Raw genomic sequence first — 27,876 nt, 5'->3', positions numbered from 1 at the left:
GTCCCCGATAAGAAGATTTTTTGTTTTTTTTTATATGACTGGTTGGTTACCGCTCCAGGTTTGTGAAACGGAAACCGGGAATTCCAAGGGGGGGGGGATCAGTTCTGCCAGTGTAGCGACACCCGTCTTGGCCCGGAGAAGAAAACAACGGCTACCTCGGAGTTCAGCACCGTATTTTTCTTTTTTTAGGTATACACGCATGTGTATTTGAGACTTTGTGGAACAATTTGAACTATTTGAGACTTTGCAAGAACTTTTCTGAACTATGGCATCAACAGCATCACCAGATAAACGAATATTAGGTGCCATTCTCTTTGTCTTGACTATTGTGGTGATAGCTGTAATAGCCTGGGTAGTTGAACTTGTGGTACCTGCACGTGAACATTTGCTGCCGACTACCCCGGCTCCATCTGAACATTTTCACTTTACCTTACCCTACCATGAAGAACGACATCGGCAAACTTATCTGAACAACAGTTTTATTCAGATTCTTCATCACACGCATAATATGGCCAATACTTCTAATTGCTGGGTGTGTGGGATGTTACCGGGGCACCAGAAGAGAGGGGGCACCCCACTCATTCCACTCCCGTTTTCGCATAATGGATCCTGCAATGCCTGGTACACCCTCCTCTTTACTTTGAGATGGCCGACCAAAGGGGGGGTGCTTTTCCGTTTGAATAAAATATGCTCCCATGACAAGGATGGGTTTCCACGGGCTGAGGGTACTCGATTTGAATGGGAAGAGTACAGGCCCAACAACGTATCTGCCCCGCGTGTGTACAGCAATCAAAGGAATATCAATGTATCCAGCTCACATGTCATTAATGTCATTGCTACTAAAGCCGATTTGTGTATTAGAAATAAAGGTTCGATTGCGGTAGGGAAAAGTGAATGCAACACCACACTTACTTTTGATAGCCCGAATGGCATCTCATTCGTAGCATCTCGAAACACGTATTTTATCTGTGGAACGAAGGGTTATCATCAGCTTCCATTGGGATGGTTGGGCACGTGCTATGTGTCGTTTCTACTACCTCCTGTATTCATCGCCCCACCAATGTATCACAATGACTATATCCTGTACCACGACTTTGTCCTGAATAGAGTCAAGCGGACTGTTGTTCTGGATGACATAGACCAGACTGATACTGCTTTGCAACAGTATGTGGACTTTAATTTGGGACTATTTTCCTTCGTGGGGGCCGCTTTGAACAGCCGGAAAATAAGACGATTGACACGTGTTGTCGAGGCTGTAGCGAATGACACTGCCATTGCCCTAGGAAACATCACTGAGGAACTACAGATTTCTAGAATAGTTATGCTCCAAAATAGGATGGTGCTGGATGTACTTTTGGCTGACCGTGGGGGGGCATGCAGAATTATCGGAAGTAGCTGCTGTGTGTACATACCGGACAATTCTCCATCTGTTTATGATGCCATATCAAAGCTCCATAAAATCGCAGCTGAGATACATCCGGACAATGGAACTTGGACACTTTCAGGATGGTTCTGGTCAATGCTTACTACTTGGGGCTGGAAACTGTTAACGATTCTATGTATAATTGTGGGGGCACTGTTTTTTGTATGCCTATGTATCCAATGTGGCCCAGCCTTATGTTCCATGTGCCTATCAGCTTGCATACCATCAAGACGAGCTCTTGCCCATGACAAAATGATGCTTCATAAAGAAGTAACACAAATAATGTTAATAGACATCGAGGACGAACATCCTGATTATGTTCACTATGAGGTAGATTCAGCTAAACGCTAAAAGGGTCGTCTGTCGTAATTGGCATGGCTGCGTTAGCGATTAGCTGAAACTACACGTTTTCCTCCTTAACTTGGCTATATATGAAAACGCCATTTTGAATGTTGCGGCGGCCATCTTAGACCATAAGCGGCCTCGTGGCCGGTGTGCCCTTTAGTCCGTTGTCCGTACCACTGACCACTTCAGTCTGCCCAGCAACAGGCTATTTTTAGTACTGGTCAAGCTTGCACATGCGCAGTCCCAACTGACCAGTTACCCCTCAGGAATGTGCGCCAAACTGACCAGCGGAGTTGTGCCCCCTCCAATGAGCTGGCTGTGTTCCAAAACATGACCATATATGTACATGAATGTGTTCTAACTTGTGCCGCCTATCTTTTATTGCCCCAAAACTGTATATAAATCAGGGTCACACCGGTGTTCGGTGTGATACCTCTTGCATTACCGAAGGGTGCTGTATGAGTGTACCACCACCCCATGGGGTCTTAATAAACTTGTTCTTTGCCTTTTACAGTTTCCGTGCCAACAGTTCTTGAGTGTAAGTGGGTTATCTTCGGAGCATGTAGGTCTTGGGAACCCTGATTACTACACCTGGCCCGTGTATGGTTGGAGAAGTACGCTAATGATATGGCATATTGGGCGGGATTTCATAACGGCGGGAGATTACTATTTTGCCGTAATACTTTCAACCCATGCTTGGTGAGAATAGTGACACAGAGGAATGAGTGGAACATGTGTACTTGCAACCAAAAATGTGTCTTTTTCAAACAGTTGTTGTGACTATTGTAAGTATATTGGTTATAGCGGTTTTAAAGATTTGTGCCAGTCCAGACCTGTGTTAGAAGACAAACAGTTTGCTTTGATAGTTGCGAAGCAGCTAACGGAATGTGTGTATTTGCCCCCTGTATGAGAGAGGCTGCAAATAACACCGGACTATGAAAAACAGACTGGCAAAGGTAGTTTTGGGAAGGAAGTTGACATCACCCATTGCTTAAATTTATGTGGCAACTAGTTTTTTACAGATTGATGATACAATTGCCGGGAAGTGCGTTCCATTATTAGAAACAGGCTTGCATTAAGAGCCTTTTTACCCCTCCAGCTGGTATGAGAAGACGTGGCTGGATGAGGGTAAGACATTTTGGGTGAATACTCTTCACATATTGAACATGTCCGGAAAGGTGTCTCTAAGGGGTGTTATTAATTATGGTGTTTTTCAATTTTACAGTCCCAGAGTTAAGGTGTCCAACATTGGTGCAGTGACTAAATGGTGAGCCATGACGAATCTGCCAGAAGTTGTGAAGGTAGTGAAACATGTTGGCTGTAGTTACTGGTATGCAAAATTAAGCTACCAGCCTTTTTAGTTCATCAGAACACACCTCATTTAAGAATAAAAGTGTGTGACAGGTCTGTCTGTTGATTTTAATCACGTTGTATGTCACTTAAGGGAGTGAATGTTATTGCTCCTGGTTGTACTTTATACTTTACACTCCTAGTTAGGTTATTTTTGGACACTCCTTGCTTTCTCGTTTTTTCCTGAATTGAATGACTACCAATGATGAGAAAGGGGGCATAATTTGGTAACATCTGCCATTTGCCCCGAGGGTGTGCGCTACTGAGGTGTCATTCTTTTCTTCACACATTTTTTCACAGATATCAAGTGTGGGTGGATGTACTGTCTCAGTGAAGCAAACATCGTTTAGTGCTCTGTGCGACTGTCTTTTTGAATTCCACCAGGAAATTCTCTTATTTTTACGATTTGGACGAAACACATATAACACACCCAGCTCAACATAGAGGGGGTGAGGTACTGGATTGCAACACTGCACCTTTCCAGTGCATGTTAAGAAAAAGAGTTATATTAAGTAATAGAGTGTTATTAAACGGCCTGCGTACAGGGTTCTTGTTATTGAAGCGTGTATCCGGACACATTTTTTTTTTTTTTTTTTATTGAAGCGGGTGCTCCCCCACTTCATTTAAATAAGCCCCCGGGTGGGCTAGGTTTCGGGGGCAATCGTATAATTATATTGCAGGGGCCTGCTGGGCCTCCACAGCCCTGGGGATCGCCACCTCACCGGGGCTTTGAAAATAGAGGGAGGGGGCTGTGCGGCCCCCTTCCTGGAGCCCTTGATGACCCTGGAGGTTGCCACCCCCCAGGGCTGTCTCCTGCAATGTCCCAGGGTACCCACCACAGGGACGTTGCGGTTTGCTATGGCCGGGCGGGAGTTATAGCAAACCCTGCTTTGCTTCAATGAAGCAAAGCAGGATTGCTTTTGGGCAAGGGAGCTGCATGTTAGCACCTCCCCTTGCCCAAAAGCAATGCCAGTTCCTGCTGGAGACGGGGAGCCGGCGGCACCGTGGGGGCATTGCGGTTCCCCCCACGGTCCCCAACGAAGATGCCAGGCCCCAGGGGATGGGGTCCCCTGAGCAAAAAGTAGACAAGGGAAGGGGTACCACGCAGCCCCCCCTTCCCAATGATTAATAAAAACATTCAAGAATTGGGCATGCCCCAGGGATGGGGTCCTCGGGGTAAATATAAATTAATGGAAGTGAACCATTTTTTTTTAGAAAAGTTTGGAGTGGCGATTCTAACGTGGCGCTCAGCACGGCCCCCTAGTCTGAATGCGCTGGCCGTCCGGCTATCAGCGTGCCCCCTTAGTGTGACTGCGCCGGGTTTGCGGCTATCAGCGCGGCCCCCTAGTGTGAACGCGCTGGGTGTGCGGCTCTTAGCGCGGCACCTGAGTACTTCACAGGTCTTTAAAAGACTATTTCCCTGTTAATGAGGCTTCGTTGTGTTTTCATCCCTTCTTAGAGCCCCTGCATCCCCACTCTGCCTATGACTGCAAGAATTACCCCCCCCACCCCCAAATTGTTATTAGCCTCTCCTGAAATGTGGCTCTAGTTGCCCCCCTGACTGGCGTATGCTGGCTCTGCCGACTCTGCTCACGCTTATATAATTCTGTAGATTCCATCCGCTGTATGTCAATGATCCAACTGTGGGGCTGGGAATATCCTGAAGACAGGATTCTGGGCCTTTTATTACCGGTGCTCCACGGACCCAGCCGCTCACTTCAGAGGATCCAGTGGAAGGGACTACGGGGATCCAACAGTCAGCATTCCTTGATCCAGAGATCCACGACCTGGGAGGGTATCCACTGAATGAGTATGCAGTATACCACAATGAGAATTTCAAGCCCCTGGACTCCGTTTTCCAGACATCCGTGCGGTATTCCCGCTAGCTAGTGGCCCAGATTTTAGTGGGCGGGAAACCATGGTACTAGAGCAAAGGCTGTGGGGATCCCGTAGCAAAGAAGGCAGGTGCCTCATTAACCGGCGCTGTGCCTACTCACGCTCTGTGCGTAGTGTTGGCTCTACCGAGGCTTGGAGTGCAATCCTGATGCTCCGCCAGGGTTGCCACTGGTTGTAGGCCAATTAGAGCCAAGCTTGTGCTTGGGGTTAGGCTCCGCCAACATATGTACTTATCCAATTCACCATACAGTCTCCTTGCAATACTCTAATCACCCAGTCTCTACCCATGTACACATAGAATGACCCAGACAAAGCTACATAACCAAGGTCTTCCCCACTGCCAGAGATAAAATGGTTGCATGCGCAGTCAACAGCACAATGCAATGTGGTAGGGCCCAGGGCCATCATGCATTCATAATGAACACACAGACATGGTTAGATAGATAGTGGAACTGGCTCCGGGCACGTGCATCTGGCCTCTATTTATTACCAGGGTCACATGTCCAGTGACGCCTATGCTGGATGCGTGTGCGGTGAGTGTAAGCCAGCCCTCATGGAATGGTTGGTGCTGGCAACAACTACAACAGTGATCATCAGATCACATACAGAGATTCAATCATAAAGGGTCCATGACTTGTGGTGCACTAAGGTATGGGCACCAAATCTTAATTCGCACACAAAAGATTGTATTGTAAAGGGTCCATGACTTGTGGTGCACTGAGGCAGAGGCACCAGGGATGTGTTTGCTCATGTGAAGAAATTGTTAATGTCCCTTCAGGATATTCCTGCTGCCTGAGGTGACATTGTTGCTGCTGGTGTCTACAGCACGAAAGTCAATCATTAAGGGTCCATGAGTTGTGATGCACAGAGTTAGTGGCACCTGAAGAGCGCAGCGTGTATGCAGCCAGCGATGATGGCGTGTCCTTGCAGGTTAGGATTTGATTGGATATGTGTGAGACCTACTGACCGCAGTGCAGGCCGGAGGCAGCAGTCAGCAAGGGCCAACAATGACGTTGTGTTGACTTGTGGGGCACTGAGTTAGTAGCAACAGTGGCGCTCAGAGTGCGCGCAGCCATCAATTATACGTGGTTCGGGCAGGCCGCAGTGGGAGCAATGTCTTTTGCCTAATGAATTCTGCCTCAATACGGCCACATTGCAATGACTTGTGGTGCACTGAGTTAGTGGCATTAGAAGCATTCAGTGTGTGCACAGCCAGCGATTATGCGTGGTGCGGGCGGGCCGCACTGAGAGCAATGTCTGTTGCCTACTGGGCTGTGTCATCTGCAATCGCGACTCGATCTGAATTGTGAGCCCTGCTGTCCGCAGTGTAGACGGAAGGCAGTAGTCAGCACAGACATCAAGGAATGCTTTCTGTCACTTCCTCTTGACAAAATTCGAGGACATAGAGTACAATTCACTCTGCAATTAATAAATCAAGACTGAATTCAAATTGTGAGCCACGCTGACTGCAGTGTAGACATATGGGACAAAAGATTAAATATATATGGAACACATTGTTGAAATATGTAGGTTTCAGGGGCGTTATAGTTAGTTGCCTACTGGACTCTGAAATTAAGGAATCAAGACTGAATTTGAATTGTGAGCCCTGCTGACCGCAGTGTAGGCCAGAGGCACAGTCAGCAAGGGCCCACAGCCACATGGCGTTGAGTTGAGCTAGTAGCACGAGAAGCATTTAGCGTGTGCGCAGCCTGCGATAATGTATGCTCGGGCGGGCCGCACTGTTAGCTAGCAAGGTCTGTTGCCTACTGGACTGCGTCATCTGCAATCGCGACTAAGGATGGGCGGATTTCGCGGATCCACGATCCGTGAATTTGCGGATTTGCGGATTCGCGGAACCGCAAAATCCGCGAACTTGCGGATTCGCGGATTTTGTGGACTTTTCTTAAATGGGCGGATGCAAAGGTTTCTATCCAGCATCACAGCTGATTTTCGACGGTAGATTTGGGAAGAAGGCACTCCTGCCCAGCCTCGACGACGTTCACGATAGTTTTTGGTCTGATGAATGAGTCACTGAATTTGAGCTTCAACTAGTTCAAGCGACCATGTGTGTGTTACTATGCAATCGCCCCGAAGGGCGCAGGGGTCCCTTGAGTGAGCTGTCCATCCCATTCCCATCCATCATCCTGTAACTATTTTAGGATGGCGCCGGCAAGCTGCCAGCGCCATCCTAAAATAGTTACTAAATTAGCTTCATCGGGAAGCACTAATAGATAAAATAAAGCAGGTGCTTGAGCACCTGCTTTATTTTATTTATTAGTGCTTCCTGTTGAAGCTAACTGAAGCTAACTTAGTAACTATTTTAGGATGGCGCTGGTAGCTTGCCGGCGCCATCCTAAAATAGTTACAACTTCAAGCTTGAGGGCTTGAACTTTTGCCCCCCAAATCCGCAGCTCGCGGATTCGCGGATTTAAGGTAAATTCGCGGGAGTTCGCGGATTGCGGATTTACCGAAAATCCGCGAAATCCGCGAGCGGAACAGATTTTCCGCTCACGCTTAATCGCGACTCGATCTGAATTGTTAGCCCTGCTGTCCGCAGTGTAGATCGAAGGCAATAGTCTGTACAGACACAACTGCAGTGCTGTGCCTCTGGGTTTGCAGGGGGCCTGTATTGAGGAGGCGGGCAGTCACGGCGGCGGCCTCATGGCAGGGTGAGGGACACCGCTCTGGCAGATGCATTGGCCTTCCCAGAAGTGAAACACGCCCGAAGCCCCGGACTATTTATTTACACTCCTACGTTGGACCAGCCCACTCCACTTCCGCTACCGTCTATAGGGGGAGGATGACACAGCTACATGACTGAGATCCTCCCCTCTGCCTGAGGTAACATGGTTGCGTCCACTGTCCACAACACTACTAACACCAGCAGTATATGTACAGATGGAGACGTTTTTGCTCTGCATAGTGAGATCTGTTCAGCACATCACCACCACACTTGGCATTGTGTGCATAGTATTTGATGGGTGACTTGCTTCCTTCACACATACTTGGTCCCCACCTCTCCCAACATTCAGCTATTGTGTGGGTGAGGGGCCATGCCATTTTGGGAAGGTTCGCTGTCCTGTTATGCGCTGCCTCGGTGGTAGTAGGGGGGGATACAGGGGGAGGTCTTGGGTGTGGTGGCAGTGGGTGTTGTGGCCTTCTTGGGTGTTGAGCTGCATGATCAGTAGGTCTATGACATGTGTTGGTCTTCAGATGTGGCTCTGAGCTCTGCTCCCTTTCATACTGTAGGTATTCCTGCTTTACATAAAACACTTACGGGTGTCAAGGGTTGATAGGCGCTCATATAGTAATAAACATTAATATCTTTTCTTGTAACAGTATTACTGGTGCATCTAAGAGTTTGGTAAGAGAACACCCCACTTCCTTTCTTTCAACCACAATTGAAAACTAGAAAAAATCACAATCTTAGAGCACACTGCACACAATCACTGCAACAGAAACCACACACATTCCAACAATATGCAGGCAAAACTGGACCACCGGGGCCTGTAAACTAATGTCTTCCTATGCATGACTGACTAGGTGTGTGAGTAACTCTGGATGAGTGATGGTGTGTGAGTGTCTGTATAAGTGTATGAGTGCTTATGATAGTGTTGTATTGATGAGTGACTGAATGTATGAGTGATGGTATGATTGAATGAGTGGATGTGTGTGTAGACCTAGGAATCAGTGAGTGCTTATGTAGTAACTGTATTGGTGTTTCGATAGTTTTGAAAATGGTAGTCTGTATTTTTCAGTTGGTTATATTAGAGTGTGAGGAAGTGGATCAGATTTTCATGTGGATGATGTCATCAGTTATGTCATTTGAGATGTCATCAGTGATGTGAACAGTGATGTCACTGACCATGTCAAGAATGATGTAATATGTGACGTCATCGGCAGTGCATTGCGGGGGCGCGAGTTATAGTTAGCTGAACTAACTATAACGGAGGAATTTCTATGGTTTTGTATGAGACAAATGACCAACTAACTATAACGTCCCCGAAACCTATGTTTTTTTCAGTGAAAAAAAAAAATATATATATATCTATACTACTATTATAAAGAGACAACTTGCACCTTTTGGCCAGGTAAACTCAGGAACCACAGCGCCAATCTACACACCCGATACATCTATGAAAATGTCAGGGTGTGTAGATGAACATAGGCTATATAAATTAAAAAAAAAAGTAAATTAAAAAAATTAAGTTTGTAAACAAAGTAGTCCCTTGAAAGTAGCGCCGGCCGGGACCTACCGCTGGCTGCTACGCGACGTGCGTGATGACGAAGGAGGAGGGCGGTGCAGTGACGAGCGGCTGTGCAGTGAGGAGCGGCGGCACAGGTAAGGAAAGGGAAAGTGAGACTGTGTGATGCAGGGGAGGCAAGAAGGAGGCAGCAGTAAATGAAAATGTCGGAGCGCGAGTGAGTCCGGGCGGTAGGGGGGCGCGAGTGAGTCGGGGCAGGAGGGGGCGCGAGTGAGTCGGGGCAGGAGTGAGTCAGGCGGTAGGGGGGCGGGAGTGAGTCGGGGCAGGAGGGGGGCACGAGTGAGTCAGGGCGGGAGGGGGGCGCGAGTGAGTCGGGGCGGGAGGGAGTCGGTGCGGGAGGGGGTCGGGGCGGGAGCGGGTGTACTGCCCTCAGCCCCTTTCTGCTCCAGGCAACGCTGGGGCGGGCTGCTAGTATATATATTTATATATATATATATATATATATATATATATATATATATATATATATATATATATATATATATATATATATATATATATATATATATTGAAGCATGAAAAGGATGCAGGAGACAGTGCAGCTGCACAAAATGATGTTTGCTCTTGTGGGCCTCTGAAGAAAGGGAAATGATTCCCTGAAACGCGTCAGGCCTGGGGACGCTATTAGGGAAGAGAAGCTGGTTGCATCTGTAAATGAATCAGTTTGTGACTTATCTGTGACGGAGTGCAGCCTCATGTCTGGGCGAGTTGTGGAAACAATATACATATATATATATAATAATATGTCTATATATATATTCACTGAAAAAACCATAGGCTATAGACCATATATAGTTAGGAATTAGCATTTACAAAACCTTGAAAATTCACTGAAAAAACCATAGGTTATAGACCATATATAGTTAGGGATTAGCATTTACAAAACCTTAATTTACTCGTACAAAACCATTGAAATTCGCATATATAGTTAGTTGCACTAACTATATATCGCGCACCCGCAATCCACTGCTGATGATGTCACATATTACATCATTCATGACATGGTCAGTGACATCACTGATGACATCTCAAATGACATCACTGATGACATCACTGATGACATCTAAAATGACATCACTGATGACATCTCATTTGACATTACTGATCACATCACTGATGATATCATTTATGTGATAATACAATGAACATCTTCAGACTCTAATATAACCTTAGATACAATCAGTGTAAACAGACAATCACAGACTGTCACTTATCCATGGAGTTACTCACACACCTAGTCAGTCATGCAAAGAATCAATCACACCTCCATTTTCTCAACTATACAGTTATACACACCTTACTTATTCAAACATATACTAACACATATTTACTCTCTTATACAATCCCTGATACATGTAGACAATGATCCATACAGCCACTCACACATTCACTGGCTCTTATGCACAGTTATTTATATATGTCAACTCTCACATGTACTGTGTTTTACATATGTACTTACTTTGACATGTAGCACTGAGAAATCCATTCACTCACCAATACACTCATGCAGACAGTCAACCGCCCATACAGCTGTTTCCACATGCACTTTTGAACCCATACATATAGTGAATCAACTGCTCACACATCTATGCACAGTCACACACCTCCCAGCCACCCACACACACACTCAGTCTCCCATACAAATACTTGGGCAACCAATCAATAACCCATATAGTTACTCATATAGCTACTGATCAACACATGCAGCAGTTTACAGAACAACAGACATAATGATGCATAAATTAAGACAGTTTAGTCACTAACCCATGCACTCAGTGAGACACATTTAATCACTCACTCATACAGTCAGTCATGCACCTACTAAATCCTTCATCCAGACACTTATACATCCACTCATTCTTCAATATGTAAGACATATTTTAACTTTACAGAAACATACAGTCATTGGGTGTTGTCATCAGTGATGTCATCAGTGATGTCATTTGAGATGTCATCAGTGATGTCATCAGTGATGTCACTGACCATGTCATGAATGATGTAATATGTGACATCATCAGCAGTGGATTGCGGGTGCGCGATATATAGTTAGTGCAACTAACTATATATGCGAATTTCAATGGTTTTGTGCGAGTAAATTAAGGTTTTGTAAATGCTAATCCCTAACTATATATGGTCTAAAACCTATGGTTTTTTCAGGGAATTTTCAAGGGTTTGTAAATGCTAATTCCTAACTATATATGGTCTATAACCTATGGTTTTTTCAGTGAATTTCAATGTTTTTTTAATAGCAAATATCAAAAGCTGTAAAATGTCAAGTACGTGGTAGGTAAAAACATTTTCGTATTTATGCACGCTGATGTGCTTTGAACCATTTGATTGATTGTTATCCTAGCATTTATTGTTTTGGAATTGGTTCTCTTTGGTTCATTCTCTATTTAGAAACAAGCACAGAGTCGCAATACTCTGTTTAGTCTTTGCAGATAGTGAAAAATTGTTAAAAAAACAAAAGGAATCAAGCAAAATCAGTAGGCCACTAATGGGATCTCTTTTTGACCTCGCTAAAATAGAAACATTATGAACAACCCTTCATGACAAATACGAAACTAGTGAGAGGAACTGAGCTTGACACCATGATGGCTGCAAGACAGCTCGGCTCCGCCGCCCTCCCCACCCAAAATAACGACAAACACTATGCAAATATTATAAATATATACAACACACCAGCAAAGTAACAGGGTAAAACGTTTTATTAAATAACTATTTACATGGCAGCCTGCTGCAACATCGATCCAAACAAGCCTTTGTATTTTGGGCTCAAAATAAACCATCACTAGTAAGATTTTCATAGGTGAGTGTAGGTTCATGGTTTTCCATCCACAGACTAAAAGCCTGGAGTGGCAGTGAAAGAACAATAACTAGGTAATAAGGAAGGCAGAGGTTGTGGGAAGGACTTTGGATATGGTATGTTGCTTGGTCCTGAGATGCTTCGATGTCACTGCCTTGCACAAATGGCATAAGTCCTGGATGTTGGGTGCCATAGTTGAGGGTTCCGAGCAGCGCTTGTAACACTGTCTGAAGCTTATTTGCACCTGCTGCAGCTTCACTATTCTCAAAGTAAATGGGGGCTGTTTGTGGACCTGACTGCATTGGAAAAGAATGTGATGCGGTGCCTCCCTGAACCACTTGACGGAGGCCCCCGAGATAATTGCGCCTGCTCCACACCTTGTCCCACAATCCGTTTGACCTGAAGACACGTCCTGCGGTGCCCTGGTCCGCCCATCACATATACCTGCGCCAGGAGACGGCGTGGGGTCCACTAGAAGGGAGAGGCGGCGCGAACGAGCCTCCCCCACCTCCCCAGGTGGAGGTTTCTCAGCTACACCCCAGTGCTTCACTCGACCAGCTGACTTGCGCCCGCTCTTGCGACACAGTGCCTCGCTCGGTCAGTAACACATCAGAACTTAATATCAATAGGGATGTCCAAATGTTCAATCAGTACTCGTCCCCGCCCGCCATGTGCTTCAAAACTGCATACGTATCTCGTGATATCAAGGTTGGGCAACCAGTACACAACAAGGAGTCACGAGTCCCATTTATACTGGCGCCATTTTGGGCAAGGCCGGGCAGGTCCAGGATATAGTCAAAATGTCTCCACCAACCAGCGGTCAGACCAGAACCCCTTTCGGCAGTCCAAAAAGGTTCCGTTAAATGACAACAGAAGAGATAGGCAACAAGAACAATCAGTCAAAAGAGGGGACGCTTTCGTGAATGGGGCCCATGCCCTAGCAGGCAAGCGTCCGAGTTCCAAGTGTCCCAGGGCCATTTTAGTGGACCAGGCCCAAATCCAAAGAGCCGGCCACCATTTTGAGAGTCCTGTTGCAGCCGGCTATCGCTGCACCGCAAGAGTGGGCGCAATTCAGCTGGATGGCGGGTGAGTCACTGTACCGCAAGAGCGGGCGGAACTCAGCTGGATGGCGGGCGAGACACTGTACCGCAAGAGCGGGCGGAACTCAGCTGGATGGAGGGTGAGGCACTGTGCCGCAAGAGCGGGCAGAACTCAGCTGGAAGGCGAGTGAAACGCTGAGAGGCGCCCCACTGCAGATGAGGTGCCTCCACCTGGGGAGGCGGGAGAGGCCCGTTTGCGCCGCGCCCCCCCCCCCCCCGGGCACCCCACGCCGTCTTTCGGCGCAGCATTGTAGGATGGCCACACCTGTGAAACTTGCTGGACACCCCCTCGGTGCCATCCGGATCTCGGCGTGTTCGAGTCACTGTGCCGCAAGAGCAGGCGGAACTCAGCTGGATGGCGGGCGAGACGCTGTACCGCAAGAGCGGGCGGAACTCAGCTGGATGGAGGGTGAGGCACTGTGCCGCAAGAGCGGACGGAACTCAGCTGGAAGGCGAGTGAAACGCTAAGAGGCGCCCAACTGCAGATGAGGTGCCTCCACCTGGGGAGGCGGGAGAGGCCCGTTTGCGCCGCCTCCCCGCCCCCCCCCGGGCACCACACGCCGTCTTTCAGCGCAGCATTGTAGGATGGCCACACCAGTGAAACTTGCTGGACACCACCTCGGTGCCATCCGGATCTCGGCGCGTTGTGCTGCCTTCGGCCTACTGTAGCAGCAAGTGCGGGCGCAACTCTGCTGAACGGCGAGTGAAACGGTAAGGGGCGCCGCACTGCAGATGAGGTGCCTCCACCTGGGGAGGCGGGAGAGGCCAGTTGGCGCCGCCTCCTCCCCCCCCCCGGGCACCCCACGCCGTCTTTCGGCGCAGCATTGTAGGATGGCCACACCAGTGCGGCAACTTGCTGGACACCACCTCGTTGCCATCCTGATCTCGGCGCGTTGTGCTGCCTTCGGCCTATTCGCACATCGGTCCGCTACTGACGCCGCCTCACAGGCCAACGGATTTTGTAGGCTTTTTATAGCCCAAAGCCGCATAACAGGTCATGTGACTTGTTTATAAAACTTTTCATTGGTTCATTTTACTTTTGGTTTCCTAATGATGAAATGCTTGATCATATGACCTAAAAATAACACTTTTCATTGGATTGAAACATTTTTTTTTCCCAAACGATGAAAGCCCCACCTTTTTTTTTTCTCACTCGGCAATCCAAAAAGGTTCCGTTAGATGACAACAGAGGGGACAGGCAACAAGAACCATCAGTCAAAAGAGGGGAGGGCAAGTTCTTCCCTACCGGGTCACGTTGGGGCTCCACCGGAAGTCATCGAATTGATAGTCTACAGTGTTTCTGGATGTTTCAGACTGAAGCTGGCGTCAGCATGAGAGCACCACCATCTCGTAGCTCCGTCGTGGCCATTCCGCAAGCAATCATGGCAGCCGCTCCCCACCGGAAGCCTGCGGGAGTCGGGGGCTCCGATGACTTTTGTAGAATCTTCAAGGCTGAGGGGACGCTTTCGAGAATGGGGCCCAAGCCCTAGCAGGCAAATGTCCGAGTTCAAATGTGTCCCAGGGCCATTTTAGTGGACCAGGCCCAAATCCGAAGAGCCGGCCGCCATTTTAAAAGTCCTGTGGCAGCCGCCTATCGCTGCACCGCAAGAGTGGGCGCAATTCAACTGGATGGTGGGCGAGAAGCTGTAGCCGCAAGAGCGGGCTTAACTCAACTGGATGGTGGGCGAGACGCTGTAGCCGCAAGAGCGGGCGGTAAACAGCTGAATGGCGGATGAGGCACAGTGCAGCAAAAGTGGGCGGTAAACTGCTGAATGGCAACTGAAACGGTAAAGGGGCGCCCCACTGCAGCAGAGGAGCCTCCACCTGGGAAAGCTCATTACCGCCGCCTCCCCCCCCTCCCCCCCCCCGGGCGCCCCACGCCGTTTTTCGGCGCAGCATTGTAGGATGCCAAAACCAGTGCGGAAACTTACTGGACATCACCTGGGTGCCGTACGGATCTCAGCGCGTTGTGCTGCCTTCGACCTATTCGCACAACGGACCGCTACTGACGCCACCTCACAGCAGCCCATTGTTGCTTTGTTTAAAAAAATTTTTTTTTTGTGTTTACTTTGTTGGAGCGTTGTATATATTTATAAGTTATTAAAGTGTTATAATCCTACTACTTTGTTGAAGTGCTATATATTTTTAATGTGTCACATAATTGTGAAGACTTTGATGTACAAAAGGGCATCCCTGGAATCTTCCGCTTCAGGCTCGGTCCCACACACCCTCACAGTGAGAATCCCCTCCCCAATCACAATACAGGATCGTTATCAGATAGTAGGAACGCGTGTGGTGTGACGGATCTCATGGGGTGGGGGCCTTGATCTACTGTAACTCCTTTGAAGAGGGGTGATTCTTTACAGTTGGGGCCATAAACTACATCCACAGGGCTAGATGATAGCCTGGGACCGGCCTGGACAATCAGACACAGAGGAAGAGGAGTGTCAGAGGGTGCTGTAGTGAATAGGGTGAAAGGGAGGTGTCGGGCGGGCACAGGGTATGATTCTCAGGGAAGAGCAGCGCAGATGGGGGGAGGTTTATGGCCCATGCATGAGAGAGAGAGCGGGGGTGACCAGTGCGTGGGGGAGATGCTTGCGAGGGTGGGGAGCCATGCTGAGGATCGGCGGCGTGCAGAGAGTGGGTCTGGTCAAGGCATCTAAAATGGCTGCCGTGCACAACAAAAGTGTGGCATTGGAAAAAAGGCAAGATGGCGCAGACAATGTTTATCAATACGGATTAATTTATAACAATTATTTTTAACAATATATTTACTCGCAGTGTCAAAATGGCGGTCAACACTTCCTGATTTCCTTCGAATCGAACGTTAACAGACGTCACGCAGCAACAAAAAAAAACACTCACGCGCAGTCGCTGGAAGACATCTATCAACATATATGAGCATCCTCAGCCACCCTCAGAAAACATAGGGGGTCAGGATATGTCTCCCGTACCCCCTTATACCCATTTCTCACATTGTTTTTCCTCCATCTTGTAATTTAATTAAAACGAAACACAAAATGGCGAATTCCCGTTTCGCGACCCGGTTCGCTACCCGGTTCGCGAACCGGAAAGCGCTTCTACCGCAAAAAATCAAATTTTTTTTTTTTGCCCCACGGGACCCTTTAATAACCCCAACATCATTCCTAGGGGGTCAAGAAGGGTCTACCTTGCCCCCTTTCATTAAATTCCCCCTTCGTTTTTCTCCTCCTCTTGTCTCTCGATCCTACCGAGAGACAAGATGGCGGCCGCTCCGGACTGTTTAGAATGTTGACAGACACCGGAGAGCCAATCAGCTTCGCTTTGCAAAGTTCCGTTACGCGAAAAGTTCGCGAACCGGAGCGCTACCCGGAACGCTGTCACAGATATATCTGTTTTTTAAAACGTTAATTTCTCAAAATCCACTGGAGCACATATATTGAGACCTAGCAAAGGCACATCGGGCTAACAGTCCCTACAATTTTGCCAAGTTTCGTGCAAATCCATTCAGCCGTTCGAGCTAAAAGTGAGGCCAAACGCCCTATGGAAAAATGAATGGGAAAAACGCGTTTTGGGACCCCACTTTTTTCTCGGCCCCCCCTTGACGAACCACCCCCAAATTTTTTAGGGGCTGCTCAGAAACAAAATGTGCCATTTTCCTGAAAATTTCAGCCGATTCCGTCCACAAACACCAAAGTTATTAGACATAGAATTTTCAAAAGTCCCATAGAGAAAAAATCCTAACTATATATACCTACTGGCGACCGCCAGTAGGTAATATATATATATATATATATATATATATATATATATATATATATATATATATATATATATATATATATATATATATATACACATCTGTTTGTATTAGCTTCTCTAGTTGTTTTACCATAGGGTCTCTTTTTTCCCCATCTCTCTTTTGAGTGGGATTGTCTCAACTTAGTATTCATTGGGTGAGTCTGTGATACTCAGTGGTCTAACATTGACTGCTTAGGTCCGGTATGTTTCATATGCACTTTTGCAAGCAGATTTTTCAAGGTTCTCTACCTGAGGAGTTTGGGCATGTTCAGGGCTTCTGGCAATTCCAGTCGCCTGTGGTTCTGTATTTTCCTGGATCTTGGAGCCTTCCTACTGCCTTCAACTGGGACGCTCCTAGTGTATCTCTAGCGCCACCGTGTCTTATAACTGTTTATGCATACCGGCATGAGTTACTGTTGGTACGGTATTCGGTTTTATCCATTTCTTCTGCTCCAGTATTCAGGGGCTGTTGGGTGGACCCTTCAGTCGTGTGGTTCTTGTTTAAAAATGAAAAAAAAATCTATGTTTCCACCCAAGAGCAAGCTTTGTACTCCACACTGAGGTTGAGGGAGAAACTAAAGTAAGGTCGCCTTCTGGATCCCTACCCCATTTTGAGGGTGGGATTTTGTTCAGGGGCTTCCTCTCTTGTTCTTTTAGAGCTGGGGCTTCATGCATTCTTCAGGCCCAGATTTGGACTATGTTTTGATTTACATCTGGCTTTCTGACAGTTGTCAAGAGTTTTGGTGTACAGACCCATTTCCTTTAGGCAGCTTCCTTGCCTGAGTCCTCGGCATCCTCTTTCTTTTACCATGGGACAGAGCATTTTCTGTAATGGAAGTTTTTCGTCTCCCTTGGTGTATGTTGGTTCCCTAGCACTTCCCCTTACCTGGGGGAGGGGATTCTGTCTAGTGTTCCTTTTTTGCTGTACTCCTTCTCAGGGCAAGGACCTCATCCTGCCTTTCATACCTCAGTCTAGTGTACTTCAGGAGTTCACATACTATATTCTGACTTTGTCGGAAGATGTCTGTAGGTCTCCCTTCTTTCCCTGAGGATTGATTTTCCTTGCCTGGGTTGTCTGTTTTCCCTTTTGGGTTCTTATTATCAGTCTTCGGAGGGGGACTTGATTCATTTTTTCCTCTGATCTTGGTATTCCTTTCCGCTTTGTGGTTGGCTTTGGGTCCTTTGTAGCCAAGCTATTTCATACAAGGTAAATGCCATCCCCTGTTTACTCAGACTGGTGGCTCAGGCCTCTACTATGGGCTTGCAGAGGACTCTGCTCCTTCTAGTGGTTGTTTGTTCACTGTCGATGGGATGACTCAGCCCTTTAATACTTAGATCCATGCTTTCGTTCCTTGGAGTTCGATAACTACAAGCATCGGTACTTCAGCCCTTTTTGTCTCTAAGGGGAAGTCTGGTACATCTCACTTGGGGCGTTATTGTGATGGTCGTTTCAACCTTCAAAGAGAGGGTTCTCTGTCTCTCTCTCTCTCTCTCTCTCTCTCTTATTCTCACTTCCCCTTTATCCCCTTTATCTTCTCCTACTGAGGTATAATGGATCCTTATAACGGTCGGTCAGTCCTCTTGGACTAGTGGTGGGATTAGTTTGCAGACACTCCTCCTAGAGAGTATTGCTATGGTATTTAATTCTAAGTTAAGGTATCTGCTGCTAGATGTCTCTAGTAGATGAACAAGACACTTAACTTCAGTAACTATGTATCTGGTAGAGATATAGCCAAGCCACAGATTCCTTAACGCCACGCCCATCCTCCCCGCTCTGTGAATTACCTGAGGTTTGGTTTGGGTGTTTTCAGCCCACTCACTTTCTTGTTGAGTAAGCCTGGGCATGGAAGTTGTCTTCATTTTCTCTTATTCTGTTATCGGTTATGTTTGCGTCTCCAGACCCGATGGTCTGGCTTCTTTGACCTTATTCAGAGTTCTTTTTCAGCTTCCTTTTGTTATATAGTAAGGGGATTGGGGGTGTTTTTCTTGTGCGTTGTACTTGTGCGTCTGCACAGTGTTTCACATGCCTTAAGTTTCATTTCCTTCTTGGCCTTTCCCCAACGGCCTTCCCAGATGTTACCATGTGTTCCTCCTTTTTAGATTGTAGTTCTGAAGTTTTTTTCCTCTTTTTGGCACATTTCCGGAGCCAGTTTCTATATATGTCTCTGCGTTCCGTGCAAAAAGTTTCACAGAAGAAGCTGACGTCAGCACACCGGTGGGGACTACATGGCGCCACTGACGTCATATCCGTAGACGGCATCACTGTGGAGCCGTATGTCGACGTCCCCCTGTGAACAGAGGTACTGCTGAAAATGTACCCAGATCCAGTCTGACGCCTGGGGAGAATTCAAAGTGAAGGAATCTGTGGCTAAACTATGCCTCTACCAGACACATTGTTACCAAAGGTAAGTAACTTGTTCATTTGTGTATATATGTGTGCGTGTGTACAGTCAGAGCGGCGCATAGAGTAAGAGTGTGTTTCTCAGTTTGTTTCTGTGTGTACCGTCATCATCTAATGATGGTTTCTGTTCTCCGCAGGTGAACTTCCCACTCTATGATCCTACTCCCTACGAGGCAGAGTAAGTATGGCACTGAGGAGACATAATTGTCTGTTATGTTCAATTCCCCCCCTTCTCTTGCAATGTTTCATTGTTTTATTGTTAATCCCTTCCTCTTTCCTGTCTTTGTCCTTACCCACTTTACCATATTCCTTCCTCCTGCCTACCTCTCTTATTTTCTCCTTTCTTCCTCCCCTACTTCAAAACTAACTCTTTTCTTCTTGAATGTCGATCTTCCTTCCTTCCTCTCTTCTAGGAGCTAACACTGGGCTCTTCCTTCCTGGTAATTTGCAGGCTAAAAAGGAGACCTCTCTCCTGTGTCTTCTGTAGGGTGACATTCTACTGCCGGGTCTGGTCCCTGCCAGGTAAGGGTTCCAGAAGAGGCAATTTAGAGGTTCCTTGTATTCTGATCACGCCCAAGGAGGCAATGGACATATGAAAACTACTAACAACACAAAGCAATTCAAAATTGCAAGCATTGGCAAAGTCAACGGGTCTGTCCTGCATTCAGTGTCCTGGCAAAATGAGTTAAACATTCTCCTACATTGAGAAAAGACAAAACAAAAAAAATGCTTTCTTTATGGAGATGGGAGGAAACACAGACAATGCCTTGAGGGGAAACAGAGTATTTTTCTGGGGGGGGGGAACCCATACACACTCTATGTATATCTTGAGGAATTTGCAACACTAGGTCTTGCAGACAGCTGCTCTGCTATGTCAAATGTAAAATGAAATGCATAAAGCCCCGAAATGTTATTGTGTTTGTTTTTGCTCTTGTTAGATATTTGTTTTCCTATAACTTTCTTCCACTTCTGTTTAATTGAGTCATTTTGTTTTGCAAACAAAAAACTGTATTTTAAGGCTTTAAATGGCTGTGTAAACTCCACATACCGACTCTGCAGTGTCAGGGGCTCCTTAAGTGGGTGGCACAATGAGTGCTGCAAGCCCACTAGTAGCATTTATTTTACATGCCCTGGGCTCATGTAGTGCACTCTACTAGGGACATATAAGTAAACAAAATATGCAAATTGGGGATGAGCCAATATTACCATGTCTAAGTGAGAGTGTACAAGGTCTTTACTACTGCTGCCAGCCACAGACACGCGTCTGCCCTCCTGCTGCTGTGCTTAGCTAGAGCAGGGGAGGCTGGACAATAGGCTTCCTGTCACAGGGAGGTGTGACCATCTCCCAGACAGGGTTTAGTGTATTGGGGCTTGGTGGGTACACTATGAGAGTGCTTTGAAGTCTGCACTGGGGGCACATTTGGTGTCTTTGTGCATTGTCCAGTTCAAACCGGTTGCCGGAGCCACTGGCAACTGCTCTGGTGTGATATTGGACAAAGGACATGGTTGTAACCACCCCTTCATCCTGACCCTCCCATAGGTGGGTCCCCAGAGTTTGTCCCACCCCTACCTTGGGTATAAAGTAGGAACCACTGACTACAGGACTTTAGATTTTACCTGGACTAAACTCTGCTACAGAAACCAAGTACTTCAACGATTTACACTACGCTGGATGACAGAAGAATTTCCTTGGAGTAAAGTAGCACCTAAACGCATCTGACCGGTTTGCTTCTCCCAAGCTCCTGAGGACTCCGAAGTTTTCTGCAACACAGGAGGTGGGGTCCTGAGGGCTCTTAGGATGATTTGCACTCTCAGCAATTCTGAGGCCCGTATCCCTTGTGGGGACCGTGCAACCCGAGCCCCTGTGCACCGTGTAGTTTTGCAGCAGCATATGCTTTTTGGCGATCCCTGAGACAGTGCTCTGGGCTACTTGTAGTCCTGACCCCAAGCAGTGTTTCCACCGAAGATATCCGTCTACACTCCACGAGTGTTCCGTGGGCTTGTATTTCGTGATTTATCTTGAGGTCTCTTCCTGATACCTGGTCCATTGTCTTGTGGGTCCCTGTGAAGGTAATTTTAACTTTCTGTGGGCTTTCCTGGTTGCTCCAGACATGCCCTGACTCTCAATTGCTTGGAAAGTCCCCAGGACCTTGTTGGTCCGCACTGAAGCTGATTTCCTCTGACCACATGGGTTGCAGTTGCCAAGACTTGTTGATGTTCCATCCAGACACTGACCCCCAGCACGCATCATCCTTCGTGGGACAGCTCACATCTGGACTTTGGTTGTCGTTGACACCTCCTGGTCCCTGTGGCTGCAGATTCAAGCATTGCGTAAACTCATCTGAAGCACCCGACATCGGTGGGCATTCGTCTACCGAGCCCCTGGTCACCCTGAAGTGACCCAGACTCTGTCCCCTCTGATCTCAGGTTCTTCTCATCTCGAATCCAGGCTTGGATTCCACCGGACAATTTTCATCTTCCCGGCAGCAGAACTTTTCAGCATCAAGCCATTGAAAACAACGAAGATTCCTGACATCACTTGACACCTATGCACCCGGCTTTCCTGGGTTAGGTAACACGAGTACTCCAGTACTCACGAGGGTGCTGGCCTTAGAACCTTCTATGTTTGAAAGAGTTTGCTCAAAGTCCTCTCCAAAGTGTCTTTAAACTTTAAAATTCCACCCGCTGCTTTCCCATAAAGTTGTACGGAGCTCGCGCCTGTGTTCTCACACCGCACCCGTCCTCCGTGGGTCCCCTGTGTCACTACCTTGGGTGGTTCCTTGGGGTCTCAGCGATTCTACGTGCTCTAGGCATTGTGTCTAGTCAAGTTGTGGTTGTTATACCACTTTCTTAGTATATGGTTTGGTCTCCCCTATATGGTTTGGTCTCCCCCTAGAGCCCACTGTGTATTGTGCTATTTACTGTCTTTCTTGTGATTTATTATTGTGTGCTTTGTTCTCTAATCTCATAAAGAGGTTAGTAGAGAGTGTTTAGTAATAAATACATATATTTTATATATTCCTTGCGTGGTTCTCCTTTCATTTGGACATTCAGGAGGTTCTGATCTGGTAAAACAAGCTGCTTTACGTTCAATCGAAACTTAGCCTGACAGCTGCTCTCCATAACTAAAACTAGGATAGCTTTCAATAAAGGTTGTCTTTAACTCAATCATCAATAAGGGTTGTTTGGACTAGTACAAGGTGTGAGAAATTGGCCTGGCATATGCTGTCCACTATTCTAGTTGGCACTTTGCACCAGTCCAAACGACCCTTATTGATGGTAGCTTTAAGACAACCTTTATAGAAAGCTATCCTAGTGGTAGCTGTGGAGAGCAGCCTTCAGGCTAAGTCTTGAAAGAATGTAAAGCAGCTTGTTTTACCAGTCTATAACCTCATGAATGATCAAATGAAAGAACCACACCAGGTATATATAAAATATATATATGTATTTATTCTAAACACAACCCTCTAGTCTCTTTATGAGACGAGAAGTAAAAGTAGAATACAAGAACTTAATTAGCACACAGTAAATTAGCACAGTATACATTTTGCCCTAGGGGCTTCATAAACCATATACTAAGAAAGTGGTATAAGGGCCACTGTGAACATAGAGACAATGCCTAGGGCCTGTAGAACCGCTGGGGCAACCAGGAACCACCCAAGATAGGGACACAGGAAACCCACGGGGGACGCGTGCAGTGTCTAAACACAGCAGCAAATCACCATTGACTTCTATGGAGAAAGTTACAGTTAGGTTTTTAAAGAATAAGGACACGTAGGAGTGCACTACGAACAAACCTCTTCAGTACTGGACACTTCGAGAGTCAAGACCCACGGGAGCAATGAAGTGCTCATGTTACCTCACCCAGGGAAGCCGGGTGCATAGGTGTCTTTTCGTGTCGGATTTCATCATCGTTTCCAAGGGTGGATCGGAGATCTGAAGAACCTGAAAGCAGGGGGGACAGAGTCTGGGTCACTAGCCAGTGACCAGGAAGGCGACAAAAAGATGCCAGCCAATGTCGGGTGGTTTCAGATGATGTAGGTGAAGCTTGACTCTTCAGCCACGAGGACCAAGATGTGTCGTCGACAACCAGGAGCTGGATTCGAGCTCTCCCACGTTGTATGTCGAGTGCTGCAGTGTCGGTATCCGGATTGGACCCAACAAGCCTTGGCAACAGCAACCCACGGCGAATGGAAAGATTGACTTCAGAGCAGACCAGCAAGGTCTGAGGGACTCACCCTTTGGAGGGTAGTCAGGGCACGCCTGGAGCAACCAGGGAAGCCCAAGAAACAAAGGATTTACCTTCATAGGGACCCACCAGTCGGCCGACCAGGGATCGTGAAGGAGCCTCAAGCAGGAATGTCAAAAGCCGGCCCATGGAACACTCGTGGAGTGTAGGCCCACAATCTTCAGTGAACAAGGTGCTCAGGGCTTGGACTATAAGTAGCCCAATAAACAGCTTCGGGCAAGCTCGGTAGGTTGATGCACTAGCAAATGTGCTGGATGTCCAGGAGTTCCAGTCCTTCGTCTCTCGTGATGGCTATAGGTCTCAGCTTCACAGGGGACTCATGTTGGCCTCAGAGATGTCTGGCAGTCCATGTCCTGTGTCGCAGATTCTTCGGGATATGGCGGGAGCCTCAAAAATGCAGACTGGCAAGATGCTTTGTTGGTGCCTGATTGAACTCCTTGATCCCAAGCGAGATTTCTTCAGTCTTCTAGTCGAAAAAGAACGTCGAAGGTCCAAGATATATGTTGCAGAGTTTTGTCCAGGGTAATCTAAAGTCCTAGTGACTGGAGTCCTATACTTATACTAAGTTTAGGGGTTGGACTAACTCTAAGGTCCCACCTATGGGAGGACCTGTGGAGGGGTGGTTACACCCCTTCCCCTTTGTCCAGTTTCACGCCAGAGCTGGGGCTGAGTGCCCCAGCAACCAGTTTGAATTGGGGTATGCACAGGGACACCTTGTGTGCCCCAGGCTGTGCCTGAAAAGCATTCTGTGAATGCACCCACCCTACCCCAATACTCTATAGCCTGTCTGGGGAGGTGCTGGCACCTCCCTGGACAGGAAAACTATTTTCCAGGCCTCCCCTGCCGGAGTTTCGTTCAGCAGCCGGAGGGCAGACTCATGTCTGTGGAAGCAGCATCCATTTTATCATGCTGGGGCTCCTTTAAAATATTACCGGGTGGGGCGTGGCCAAGATGGCGACGTGAGCGGTCGAGTTGCTCCGAGCTCACGCCGACGGCAAATTACAGCATGGGTGCTACGGCCCTACAGCCCCTGGTTGGCCAGTTTTGTGGGTCGGGTATAGTCCCTCATTCAGTGTGGGACTGGCGACGCGAAAAAAATCGACGATGTTGGCGACCTCTGAGGCCGGGATTGACCGGCGGGCGGATCGCCCCGCGAGCTTGACTGGTGCTGCCGGAGCGAGGCTGTGGGCATAAGGCGGTGCCGAGCTTGAGGCTCGTTGGCTCTGGGATATCGGAAGAACAGACCCGATGCCTTGCCCTGATAAGAGCCCTCATGTCGGGGAGCCTCATGCTCCTGTAGCACTGTCTGGTCCGGCCCGCGCGGATTCTTCGTGAGGCCCTGGCTTTTTGGCCTGCTAATGGCTACTGTGGACCCACTGGCGGTGGGGCGGTCCAGCCCACGAGGATTGCACGCAAGGCCCCGGCTGCTGGGACCGCAGGCGGCTGCTGCAGACCCACCTTCGAGTCTACTCCATCCCCGATTGGAGGCTGAGGCGCAGTGGGGAACGCCTGGCGCCCCGGTGCTGGTGAGCTGAGCCCGAGACCCGTTCGCAGGGACCACGTGGTGCTGCGGAGCCCCATCGTGCGGTCTAGTGAGCGGTTGGCCGCGGCTTGTGGGTGCCTTTAGCGGCTGGCGATTTACCTGAGTGACTGGTGGCCCTGGCCCTATCTCGGCCAGGTTGGGCAGGCTGGTGGAGACAGTGCCCTGTGTTCCCCTCCGAGCTGCAGACCCACTAGCAGATACTGGGCGGTGGAGTGTATGACGGAAACGGAGGTGCCCGGTAGCGCGGCAGTGGTCCCCTCATATTTCTTGAGCCGGCGGGGGTTGATTGGTTGCTCCTGAGGCCCATAGCATTCTTTACTTCAAAGGGGTTTGTTGCACTGTTGCAGCTCCTGGTGAAACCGGCGATACGCAATGTCTTCTGCTAGAGGGCGAAAGGACAGGACTCTCAAGGATCTGTTCGCCAAAACTCCGGTGGGTCCACAAACTGACCCCATGGCGACGGCAGCCTACACTCTCGCTTCGGGACAAAAGGATGGGTCAGAGCCTATTACCAAGTCCTTCTCGGAGTCCTTATTTAACACCTTGCACAAGGATATTTACACCCTGAAGCAGGAACTCCAGGAGGATATTAAGGAAGTCCGCCGGGACACAGACGCAATTGGGGAACGGGTGGCAGACCTTGAGGGCAAGAGTGAGGGGAGGCATGCAGAAGTGGAGGCGTTGCAGCAGGAACTTATAAGGATCCACTATCAACAGGTGAACCTCCAGACTCACCTGGAGGATTTGGAAAACCACTCCCATCGTCACAACATTAGAATTAGAGGAGTGAAGTTGTCCGAGGACACTAAGGATCTTTTTTGCTTCGCTCAAGAACTCTTTAACCACATATTGGGCCACCCCTCTGAAGCTGAGCTCCGTATTGACAGAGCGCACCGGGTGGGCCCGCCACGTTCCGCGTCTGACCCACCGCCTCACATTTAGTCTGTGTGCAGGATTAGCGCACTAAGGAGGAGATCCTCCAGAAGGCCTGCCAAATGCATGATTTACAGTTTAGAGGTCACGCACCAGCCCTTTTTCAAGATTTATCGGCCCTCACTCTGCAGAAACGCAGGACCTATAAACCAGTTACAGCGCTACTGCAACAACACAACATTCCATATGTGAGAAGTTGGCCTGATATATGATGCTCACTAGTTCTAGTGATCACCTTGTATCAGTCCAAACAACCCTTATAATGATTGGTTGTAAGTCAACCTTATAGACCAGCTATCCTAATGGTAGCATGGACAGAGCAGTCTTAGGCTAAACTCTTTTGGCATGTGAAGCCAGCTGTTTTACTACATATAACCTTGAATACCAGATGAAAGGACACCACACAGGTTGTTATGAAAATAAACAATATATTTATTACTAACAAACACCTCTGAGCTCTTTATGAGATCAGAGGGCTAAGCACATAACAATACTCTTCAGAAAAATACAATAAGTCGCACAAATTACAATGGTGCCCTAGGGGCACGGCAAACCATATACTAAGTAAATGGTATAAGTAGAACGATAGAAGAAATGAGGATGCCCAGAGGCTGTAGAATCGCTGGGGCTACACTACCCTAGCCTTAGGTAAGGAGCAGGAGGCCCACGGGACGCGTGCACAGTGTTAGAACACACACGCGTGTTTCAATGCAAAGTCAATGGGCACGAACAATTCACAAAATAGGTAAGTAAGGACAGTTCCGACTGGTTGAGACTAAAACTACAGGATACCTGGACACTAGGAGAGTCAATCTACCTGTGAGCACCAAAATGCTCTCGTTACCTCACCCACGGGCTGCGGGTGCATAGGTGTGAATGTTTGTCGGGTGTCCGCGTTGAAGTCAATGGAGCCTTGGAGAAAGATGCTGCAGGCGACCAGGAGGGAGATGTCCGGAGTGATCCAAGGGCGAATTGAGGAATATGGAGACCTGAAAGCAGAGGGGACAATGCTCAAAGTCACTAGCCAGTGACCGGAGTGGAACCGGATGATGTTGTCGCGATCAGGTGAAGAGGTGACGCTTGACTCTGCAGCCACGTGAACCAGGAGGTGTCTTCTACAACCAGGATGGAGGCACGAGCTCTCCCACGCAGGCTCTCGCTGTCGGCGGTGTCTGTTCCAAGATCGAAGTCAACAGGCCTTGGCAAAGGCAACCCATGCGGCAAGTGAAGATGGCGTCTGGTGCGGACCAGGAGGGTCTGGGGTACTTCTCTTTTGGAAGGAAGCAAGGGCCAGTCTGGAGCAACCAGATCAGCAGTGTAGATTTCAAGATTCGTCATCTAGGAGGCCTCAAGCCAGCCGGCAAGTGACCAGACAACGCGTCAAGCAGCAACCAGGCAGAAGGGCCCCACGCAGATCTTGTGGATGCTGGAGGGCTGGTCTTTGGTGCAGGAGCTGCTCGGGCTGGGGCTTCTCAATCCCCAAAGCACTTTCTCGAGGGTGCCTCAGAGGTCGTGCTGGAAGCGAAGTGCAGTTCTTCAAAGATGGCCGGCCCAACGTGTCTCGTCGCACCCACGGGTCTCAGCTGTGCTGCAGATGTGGGTAGAGGTCAGAGAGGTCTGTGAGTCCGGGTCTCGTCGAGCTCTGAGGTCTGTTTCCAGCAGGAAGGATGACAAACTTAACCACTAGGACGCTTGATGGTGCCTGCTTGTGCAGGGTGGTCACTCCTTGGCCACAAGGGAGATTTCTCCAGTCTTCTGTGGAGCAGAACGTCGCAGTCCAAAGTT

General features: G+C 48.2%; 1 protein-coding gene across 1 annotated transcript in view; it reads left to right on the top strand.

Moving 5' to 3' along the window:
• LOC147693352 (transient receptor potential cation channel subfamily M member 2-like) overlaps positions 1-27,876 on the top strand; it is a 3,804,886-nt gene that overhangs the window by 3,359,593 nt on the left and 417,417 nt on the right. The window contains exon 27 of the mRNA XM_086935946.1: positions 19,504-19,544. Coding sequence (XP_086792072.1) covers positions 19,504-19,544 — 41 coding nt within the window. The remainder of the gene's footprint in view (positions 1-19,503; positions 19,545-27,876) is intronic.

This window comes from Lissotriton vulgaris, chromosome 8 (assembly GCF_964263255.1).
Source record: "Lissotriton vulgaris chromosome 8, aLisVul1.2, whole genome shotgun sequence".
In the NCBI taxonomy this organism is placed as follows: Eukaryota; Metazoa; Chordata; class Amphibia; order Caudata; family Salamandridae; genus Lissotriton; species Lissotriton vulgaris.
The sequence above is the reverse complement of the archived record's forward strand: the minus strand, read 5'-3'. Positions and strand labels throughout refer to the sequence as shown.